Source organism: Podarcis raffonei, chromosome 16, assembly GCF_027172205.1.
Source record: "Podarcis raffonei isolate rPodRaf1 chromosome 16, rPodRaf1.pri, whole genome shotgun sequence".
In the NCBI taxonomy this organism is placed as follows: domain Eukaryota; kingdom Metazoa; phylum Chordata; class Lepidosauria; order Squamata; family Lacertidae; genus Podarcis; species Podarcis raffonei.
In genome coordinates, this window is record NC_070617.1 from 27,495,972 (window position 1) to 27,506,266 (window position 10,295).

The 10,295-nt window shown below is 48.1% G+C and overlaps 1 protein-coding gene across 1 annotated transcript; it reads right to left on the reverse strand.

Annotated features, from left to right (window-relative positions):
• Positions 1-1,836: 1,836 nt before the first annotated feature.
• Positions 1,837-9,276, reverse strand: LOC128403872 (glutathione S-transferase theta-1-like). Its single transcript, XM_053369004.1, has 5 exons — positions 9,039-9,276; positions 7,449-7,536; positions 6,205-6,355; positions 5,774-5,950; positions 1,837-2,086 (listed from the first exon to the last, which is right to left on the reverse strand). The coding sequence occupies exons 1-5, from the start codon at positions 9,148-9,150 to the stop codon at positions 1,886-1,888; spliced, it is 729 nt and encodes a 242-aa protein (XP_053224979.1). The 5' UTR covers positions 9,151-9,276; the 3' UTR covers positions 1,837-1,885.
• Positions 9,277-10,295: the final 1,019 nt, after the last annotated feature.

Consider the following 10,295-nt stretch of genomic DNA (forward strand, 5'->3'; position numbering starts at 1 on the left):
TCCACTTTGCATACAATTTCCTAAGCCTTCATCACATTTCCCATTCCCTGCCACTCATATTTTCTTTTAAATAAAGAAGCCCCAACTGTTGTGATCTTTTATCACAGGGGACTTCCTCCACCCTCCTGGATCTTCTTTTGTGCAACCTTTCCTAACTCTGCAATACCCTTTTGGAAGTGGAGAGACCGGGGCTGTACATGGGATTCCAAATGTGATTGCATCACAGAACTGAATAGACACTGCAGTACTGACAGCTTTATTTTCCATCACTAGTCTGGAATTCACCTTTTTCCTTGGAGCGGCCGCACACTTGGCTCAACATTTTTGCTGAGCCCAAGGCCTCTTTTCCCAGGTACTTGCCGACATCACTGTGGAGAGGAATGAAGTGCGGATGTTTCTGCCCCAACATGTATCACTTGACATTTCAGTTGACCCTCATCAGCCGTTTTGCTGCCCACTGATGCTGCTTGGATGAATCTTCTGTGATATCTTTGCTGTCTCGCTTGAGTTTTCCCCATCCTGAATCATTGGTGTCATTCCCAGACATGGCTGCCACACTGCTTGCTCCCGACTCCCAGTCATTTAGGATAAAATTTAAAAGCCCTGTTCCTGATACAGACCCATCTCTTCCTCCCAGTAATGGTTGTATTTACATACTTCTCAACATTATGGTGCTGGAGGAGACTTTTGAGAGTCCCATGGACTACAAGAAGATCAAACCTATCCATTCTTAAGGAAATCAGCCCCGAGTGCTCACTGGAAGGACAGATCCTGAAGCTGAGGCTCCAATACTTTGGCCACCTCATGAGAAGAGAAGACTCCCTGGAAAAGACCCTGATGTTGGGAAAGATGGAGGGCACAAGGAGAAGGGGACGACAGAGGACGAGAACAGTGTTCTCGAAGCTACGAACATGAGTTTGACCACACTGCGGGAGACAGGAGTGCTTGGCGTGCTCTGGTCAATGGGGTCACGAAGAGTCGGACACAACTAAACAACAAACAATATTATGAAGAAGCGCCCCCCCGAGCAGCTGGAGGCACCATATTAACCCCCCCTCTTTATTGGATCAGGCCCCTGAAAGAGATGGATGAGCAGCAGCAGGATCCTGCCCCTCTTTGCCCCACCCCAACCTTCTGCATGTAGATAAGGCAAACAGCTTTTGGGGTTGGGCCTTGCAGAAGGATCATTGGGTAGTGGCTAGCAGCATTAACTAAATGGTAGTTGAGGCTGTTCCTTAGGTGGGTGGCCAAGGCAAGTTCTGTCCCACCCCCTTTGTACAGGGAGGGGGCACAGGTCTACGACAAAGGATCCAAGGGTGAAATACACAAAAGGTGAAGCAGCACACAGAGGACTTCCTCTATCTTAAGGCTCCTTGCCCCCATCAATGTGGGGAAATGAGAGTAAAGCAAGTGAAGTCCTCTTTGACCTTCTCCCTAGTCCACCTACCTAAAGGTCTTCTTCACACGGATGGAAAGACACACAAAGAGGGACTGGATGGTTCCTCCCACCCCTCAATTGGCCACTCCCAGTTAGGACTTTGGAATGGATGCAGTGTTTTGATTCAGGAAGAACCACAACTCTCTCTGGACATGGAAGAATGGGCAGAATTTCTAAAGGGGTGGCTCCTTTTGCCCAGAAGTCGTCCAGCAAAGGAGCCCAGTCACAAGGCTTTCCGAGATTGGACCGAAAGGTTCCCGTACCCCCCTGGGCTTCATGGCCTGAACTCTTCTCCTGGTGACCAGCCCTGAGTCCCAGAGATGACAATAAGGAGAAGTGGCACCGGGGTGGGGAGCGTTGCTGCTCCAATTATATTTGAAGAGACCAAAACATGTTGGTTGGTTGGTTCTTGAGCTTTATTGAGGGGACTCTGCCCCCCAATGGCGTTCACTTCACATACTTCAGCAAGTGCTGCTTGATTTGTTCCCTCATTTCAGGAGGGAGTTGATCCTCCGTCACATCCTTGGCTTTGAAGAGCTCCCTGTGGGCCTCGGTAAAGAGGTCCTTCCCCACAGCTTCTTCCACTCTGGAGCGCCAGGCGGCCAGCTTGGGTCTACCTTCAAAGACGTCGTAGCCGGCGCTTACAGGCTGCAAAGAGAAGGAGAGTGATTTGGCACTGTAATAAATGAAAATCTGCCCTTATTCCCTTATGGGGAACACAAGAGCCCTCATTGAGTCCTTTGTAGGTTCTCCATCGGTCGGAGGAAACAACCAGAAGCCAACCAGAGAATATTTAGAAGCTAAGCAACTAGTAAGCCTGATCTTTATTGATCTGTTGCAACAGGGTGCTCCCCTCACCTGCAGGAGAGGAGGAGGAAACCAGAACAATGGCTTGCAAGGCCTTATAAAGACTTTTGAAATTGCCACCCTGTAGATCAAGACCACCCCCAGAAACATCATACATACATCACAGAAGGGTGTAACCTAAGACCACCCCTCAGATACATCATACCTACATCACAGAAAAGTCGGTCTAAAACAGAAATTTGAATGTTGTTTTTCTCCTGTCGTTGTTTATCTCCTGTCTGGCAAGTTACCTGTTAATGCTTACTGGATTGATACCCCGGGGGAGCCTGGCCAGTCTTTTGTAATGATAAGTACTTAGTTCCTGAGCCAGATCACAGGCTCACCCTATTCATACACAGATATACCCTTAAGAGAGGATTTGTGAAGGAAAAGGCAATGGGGAGGCTCCTCCATTTGACCTTGCAGAGAAAACACCTGGTCAGCCTGGGAGTCAAAATGGCTCCATAGCTGCTTTCCTGTGCAGCTTCAGACATATGGCCTATATATCTATGTACGTGCTTGCTTGGTACATTTATGAACCTTAGTTTATTTATTTCAGCACAGATGCAGCCCCATCACCTGCTCAAGAGGGCTGCCACCATTCAATGCTGGGAGTCTAAAGAGCGATAGAGGGGCAGAGAGAATTATCAAGTGGAAGAATGATCAAGGATTTGCTTGTATGCATGCAAATAAAACGCGTCGGTCCCGTCAGCCACTCAGTGCTCTGGATTCCTCAAGGACCGCCTCCTTCCTTATGAACCTACCTGGACCCTGAGATCATCTTCTGAGGCCCTTCTTCATGTGCCTCCTTCTCAAGAGGTCCGGAGGGTGGCAACACGAGAACGGGGCCTTCTCTGCAGTGGCTCCCCATCTGCGGAATGTTCTCCCCAGGGAAGTTCACCTGATGCCTTCATTATACACCTTTAGGCGCCAGGCAAAAACGTTCCTTTTTAACCAAGCCTTCGCCTGACCTGATTGACATCCTATGCCCTTCTCAAATGTGTTTTTTTTTGGGGGGGCTATTGGGTTGTTGGTTTTATTTTTATTATGTATTTTGTGGTTTTATATCTTGATTGTATTCTGTGAACTGCCCTGAGACACCCGGGCATAGTGCGGTATATAAATTCAATAAATAATAATAATAATAATTCCGCCCATGCAGAATCAGAGAAGGGCAAAGTCATGACTGAAGTCTTCACAGTCTGCGAGGAGCCTGGCTCCCCAGATTTTTATCCTTACAGCAGAATGCTTAGAGGAACTTTCAGTGGAAAATGCAATTATCTGTACGGTTCATTTTTACGAACACCACTTAGAAATGATGAGTATTTGGTATAGAATCAAACACAAACAATAGTTATTTTGGAAAGCCTGTCTGGCTAGTATTATTAACACCTGGATTGCTAATTGATTTCTACTTCCTGCTATACGCCTTTGAAGTAAAGTGGGATGTTGACACTTCTACTTAAAAAAATAAGGGGAAACAAGACTTGGGATTCAGGATTAAGAGGCTGAAAATAACTCCTGTTGCTTAGCTGGGAAGAATGAATCTGGGAGAAGAACGAACTTGCAAACGTGCTACGCTGTTTCTTTTTAAGCAAGGCCAGAAGAAATGTTCCCAAGCTTTCATTTGTTTGGCAAGAAGAGACACTGTGCCTGCATTGTTCTTCTGTTGGGGGTAAGTGGGAGGGAATCAGGTGTCTGAGCTCACTCTGCATGCATTTTGAGAAAAGCTATAATTGCCAAATGTGCAAGGAAAGCTATCATCACCATACCCATTAACCGTCCCGATTTGAGTGGGACATCCCGGCTTCTGATGAGAGATCTTGGAATGTCCCGTTTTTTGTCTTGTGCTGTGGCGCAAATCAGCTGGCTCGCGCCAGAGCACCTGACCAAAATACGATTGCATTTTGCTCTCATGCTAGTCAGTTGGCACGTGCAAGAGCACCAGACAAAACCCTTGCACGAGTCGGCTGGTTCTAGCGAGAGCTCAGCACCAAAAAAATGAGTGTCCCAGTTTTGATCAGTGAGATGCTGAGGGATATACATCATAAGTGGGGTAGCACCTTTGTGGCACCCAGTCCCTGCTTCTGGCTGGCCACTGTGGGAAAACGGCACTTAATTAGATGTACCTTTGGCATGACCTAACAGCCAGGCTCTCCTCACCTCCCGAGGACCCAAGTTCTAGTGTTCCAAAAGAGAGAAAATCTTCTGCTTCTCTCTTCCCACACTTCCTGTTTTGGAGTGTGACTGGATTGGTGGTGGGACTGATTGGAGGAGGAAATGTGGGAGTGAGAGGGAGGGTCTACTGGGATGTTGGGGAAGGAGCAGGTGGGTTTAGGGCCATCCAGGTAGAGTCTCAATTGAGGTCCCTGAGGTTAGAAAACAAAGAGACCTCGTATTTCAAGGTTTCTGAGCAAAACAGTCCATGAACTGCATTCACCAAGACCTTGGTTGTTCATTCTCTCAAGAATAAATGTTAAATCCCTGTCTCTCTCACAGTTTATATTTTGAGGGTCTAAACCATGGGTAGGCAAACTAAGGCCTGGAGGCTGGATCCAGCCCAATCGCCTTCTAAATCTGGCCCGTGGACGGTCCAGGAATCAGTGTGTTTTTATATGAGTAGAATGTGTGCATTTATTTAAAATGCATCTCTGGGTTATTTGTGGGGCATAGGAATTCGTTCATTCCCCCCCATATAGTCTGCCCCCCCCACAAGGTCTGAGGGAAGTGGACCGGCCCCCTGCTGAAAATGTTTGATGACCCCTGGTCTAAACACCTGCCACAAAGCAAAATGTTCACAGCAAGGCTGTGTCAACAGACTTAATTTTGTACACTTCTGTCCTGACTGGAATTGTCTTGTTCCTAAACTAAAAAGCTCTCTCTCTCTCTCTCTCTCTCTCTGTGTGTGTGTGTGTGTGTGTGTGTGTGTGTGAGAGAGAGAGAGAGAGAGAGAGAGAGAGAGAGACAGACAGACAGCCGGAAGGGGGGGTGGAGAGGAGAGAAAGAAAGAAAGAAAGAAAGAAAGAAAGAAAGAAGGAGAAAGATGCTTCAGTAGTGGCGCCCACCCTGTGGAACACCCTCCCTTCAGATGTGAAGGAAATAAGCAGTTATCCTATCTTTAAAAGACATCTGAAGGCAGCCCTGTTTAGGGAAGTTTTTAATATTTAATGTTGTATTGTTTTTGACATTTGATTGGGAGCCGCCCAGAGTGGCTGGGGAGACTCAGCCAGATGGGCGGGGTATAAATAATAAATAATAATTATTATTATTATTATTACTATTATTACTATTATTACTACTACTACTACTACTATTCAGCCACCTGGTCACTTGGGTTCCCAGTTTGCAGCTCTGACCTCTTCTTTTTGAGATGTGGTGATCCCACCTGGCTCTGGCTAACAGGAAGTGATGAGGTGCCTCAGCTTCGCCAGGAGCCAAAGGCCATTTCCTCCCAGAGGCCCCCAGATTTCATCGCCCCCCAGCACTCACCTGCATGATTTCTACAATGGCCACCAAGTCTGCCAAGGAGATTTCCGTGCCAGCGATGAAGGGCCTGTCCTGGAGGAACTTCTCCTCAAACAGCTTCAGGGTCTCTTTCAGACTCTCAAGGAATTCTTCAAGCTTTTCGGGAGGGGCAGGATGTCCCAGGAAGAGAGGCAGCAAAGCCTATGCAGAGAAGGGGGCAAGAGGGAATTGACACCGGAGACGTTCTAGGTATGGCTCTTCACCTCTCATCACCGGGTGACAGGTGAGAGGAAGGAAGGAAAAACAATGGCAGCTGCCAGCATTTCATCTCTCGTAGGTGGGCAGGGTCTCTCTAACAGATTCACAGGCCACAAAACTGAGCCCAGCTCTGGTCGCCTTGTTGCAGCAGGGATGTCTCCTCCGTAAATTGTCATCTGGGCCAAGAGGTACCTTACCTTTGCCAGGTACACTTTGGTGCCATACATTCGCGTGGCCATGTGTTGCCAAGACAGATATTCGTCCACGCGGGCTCGCTTCTGCAGGTCTGAGGGGTACCAGTGGTCAGGGGTCTTGAATTTCCTTGCTAGGTACAAGAGGATGGCAATGCTGTTTGGGCAGAAGAGAGAGAAGAAGAAGAGAAGGCAACAACGGTGAATAACAACGGATGCAGTCGGATGCAAACAAGTTGGGGGATTTTTCTTCTTCTTCTAATTACACATACAGTAGATGCTTATAGGACTGGCAGTGACTGACCAAGGATGAGGCCTTGTGGTCATAGGGAAGAGCTCGATGAAGACGTGGTGGTGCCTGCCCTGTGGAACGCCCTCCCATGAGATGTCAAACAGATAAAACAACTATTTGACTTAAGTCTTAAAAGACATCTGAAGGCAGCCCTTCAGGGAAGTTTTTTATTGCACAGTTGTATCTAGGAAGTCGAAAAGAATCCGTTCTGGAAGTCCATTCGAATTCCGAAATGGAAACCAAGGTGTGGCTTTCTATTGGTTTCCGATTGTGCAGGTGTGCTGGAAACAATAGCGGAAGCCGCGCCGGATGTTCGGCTTCCAAAAAAAGTTCGAAAACCAGAACACTCACTTCCAGTTTTTGATAGTTCGGGAGCCGGAACGTTCGACTCCCAAGGTATCCAGGGGCCGAGGTACAGCCGTAATGGTTTATCGTGTTTTAATATTTTGTTGGGACCTGAGTGGCTGGGGCAACCCAATCAGATGGGCAGCATGTAAGTTGTTGTTGTTGTTATTAATAATAATAATAATTTGGACACTGTCTCAGTGTGCAGTAGCTGTGAGGAAAGGAAATTCCACACTAGCGATTGTTAGGAAAGGAACTGAGAATAAACCTGCCGGTATTAAAACGCTGTTATACAAATCTGTGGCGTGACCGCTTCTGGAATATTGTGAATAGTTCTGGTTACCCAACCTCAAAAAGGGTACTGTAGAATTACAAAAAGTCCAAAAAAAAAGGCAACCAAAATTATCAAGGGGATGGAGTGAATTCCCTATGAGGAAAGGTTACAACATAAACTTAGTTAAGGCCTTGAAAACGAAAACACAAAACCCCAAAGGGAGGAAAGCAGATTTATGGGTTTCCGGCAGGATCTGGTGCACAGTGAAGTTGCAGGGGGCCTGTGTGGCTACTCCTCAACACAAACACACAAAGTAACAGCGCTGTGGATCCTTCTTACCTCTCTGCCAAGGTGAAGTCGCCATCCTTCAAGGCGGGCACTTTCCCCAGCTGATTCACCTTGTCAAACTCCTTTGTCCTGTTTTGCCCTGGAGAGATGGACAAAAGGAATCAAGAGGCAGCTATTCACTCATGAGAACCATGACGCAGGACCCTGCCTTGACCCACCCTGGGTGGGGGGCGCTGGTCACCCCCACCTGACCCCCCGCTCATGCTCCTTCTTACCTCTTTACTGGATTGCTTTGGTTGGGAGGTGGCGGGCAGCTGGTCAGGGGCTGTGTGCTTGTCAGCCATTCTCCTAAGTCAGCTCTTAGGTAATAAATCTTTTTCACACCCACAAAGTAAGTAGAATCAGAACAGTGCAGAGAACAAGCCAATTGCTCGGGAATGGATGGAAGCAGATGGGCACCTGCCCCAAGCATGCGCGGGGTGTGGGAATGCACAGAGGCACCGATACACAAGTCTGCCTTGCATCAATACCAAAGGTCAGCAAAGAGCGAATTCTTCTGCGTCTGGGCAGCTCAGGCTTTGCACCAATTGGGCAAAAGGGAGGGGGAAATGAGCCGTGCCATGGTAGACACTGCCACAAGCCAGGGGTCTTTTTGCAAAGCTCGTTTCTCCTCCTTGCAATCCAGTTAATCATTCTACAACAATCACAGTTTTTTCCTGGTTGCCACAAATATGAAATTCACGGCTGCTTTTATTAGGAAACAATCAATTCTTACCCACCCTTTACCAAGAGGCCCCAACGATTTGCAAGCAAAACTATTGGAAACAGCGAAAGCCTATTTTAAATGTTAGGAAATAAGACCTCTTTGGCGGTATCAAGTTGCGAGGGAACCCAAAGCTCCAAATGAGATCCCTGAACCCTTCAAAGGTTTGCACAGCCATTCAGACAACCTGTGTCAAGCCATACTGTATGTGGAGATTCTCCAAATCTCACGACTTTCCCCCATTCCATCCATAGTATCTTATTATAAGCATCTACAACTGCATATTAGTCTGTACAGTGGTACCTCGAGTTAAGTACTTAATTTGTTCCGGAGGTCCGTTCTTAACCTGAAACTGTTCTTAACCTGAAACACCGCTTTAGCTATTGGGCCCCCTGCTGCCGCCAGAGCACAATTTCTGTTCTCATCCTGAAGCAAAGTTCTTAACCTGAGGTACTATTTCTGGGTTAGCGGAGTCTGTAACCTGAAGCGTATGTAACCCGAGGTACCACTGTACTCCGGTTTTTATATTGAACCATATTATCCATGTTTTTAACACGACAAGTGTGTCAGAATCCTGCTCTTGTTTCCATCTGCTTAAAGTGGTCTCCTAGATAACTTATAATTTCCCCCCATTCTTTTATAAAGTTTTTGTCCTCTTGGTTTCTGAGTTTCCCAGTCAGCTTTGCTATCTCGGCATAGTCCAACTTGGTTTGCCATTTGAGAGTGACCCTCTTTTAATCCATCCTTGTCCGAGTCAAACAGGGAGTTCAAGCCAGCCCCCCACTCATCAAATAAGCCCCCTGCCCAGCCCCTGCAACTCAAGACTCTGAACCCAGGATCTTGTGACTAACTCTCCCTGCCCCATCCACCAGCCTTACCTTGGATGAGAGCCACGTGCTTGAACTCAAAGGGGATGTTGTTTTTCTTAGCAAAGATAAAGACAGACCGGCAGGGTTGGGAGAGGAGGTCGAGGTAAAGCTCCACCACCATCCTGGCAGCAGCAGGGACAACCAGAGCAGGGAATTGGCTGGCAAGAGGAGGAGAGAGTAAACAGTGCTTTCCCGCTCCTGGGAGATCTGGGCTCGGCTGCTGGCCTCTTGTACCTTGGCCAGACCAACTCGTCAGCAGCTGCTGCTCCTCAGAGCCAATTGGAAGAGGCCTTGATCCTTGGCCTACTTCCTTCCCGCCCACGCCCAAGCAGCGAAGATTGCCAAAGGCTTCATCAAGCCTGTTTTGCCAGAGAAGAAAGGAGGGAAAGTTCACAGGAGGGACTGGATAGCAGCCAAACAAGATTTGAGAATTTAAAAAGTGCCACCTTCAAGGCACATAGCCTCAAGTGAAGAAACATGACTTCGTAGGAGCTGGCCCTACCCCAGGGCAGGATTATGGCCACTTGGGCCATGTCCCCCAACCCACCTCCTCGCAAGAGCCCAACCTTCTTTGGGCTTGAGCCTCCACCCAGAAGCCCTGAGTTTCTCTGCCACTGAAATGAGGTTCTGTTGCCCCTGCAAAATACTTGATCCTGAAACTGCTCTGATCAGGAGCCTTAAAATCCATAAAGGTTAAGGGAAAGGGACCAACTCTGGGGTTGCGGCGCTCATCTCACTTTACTGGCTGAGGGAGCCGGCATACAACTTCCGGGTCATGTGGCCAGCATGACTAAGCTGCTTCTGGCGAACCAGAGCAGCGCACGGAAATGCCGTTTACCTTCCCGCCATTTACCTTGCACTTTGACCTGCTTTCAAACTGCTAGGTTGGCAGGAGCAGGGACCAAGCAACGAGAGCTCACCCCATCGCGGGGATTCAAACCGCCGACCTTCTGATCGGCAAGTCCTAGGCTCTGTGGTTTAACCCACAGTGCCACCTGCGTCCCTTAAAATCCATAGACTAAAATAAAAAGGCTACCTGCCGCCCCGACTCCACAAGGCAACCTTTACAACGGTGGAACTGCACAGGGGCTGGTTTTAGCTTTCTTGCTTTCTGAAAGGAGATCTCCTGCGGCAGGGAAAAGGTGCACCAGCACCCCAAGGGTCAGGGCAACTTCCTGAAGTCCAGCCTTAGCACACACACGGAGTCCTGGGACTTCACCAGCATGGCCAGCAAGGGATGATGGGAGCTGTAGTTCAACAGCCTCT

Coding starts and splice junctions, on each gene's coding strand:
- LOC128403872 (XM_053369004.1), bottom strand. CDS start 9,150: ATGGTGGTGGAGCTTTACCTCGACCTCCTCTCCCAACCCTGCCGGTCT. Junction 7,537..9,038: donor GCACGTGGCTCTCATCCAAG/GTAAGGCTGGTG, acceptor CCATCTCTCCAG/GGCAAAACAGGACAAAGGAG. Junction 5,951..6,204: donor CCAAAGTGTACCTGGCAAAG/GTAAGGTACCTC, acceptor TTCTCTGCATAG/GCTTTGCTGCCTCTCTTCCT.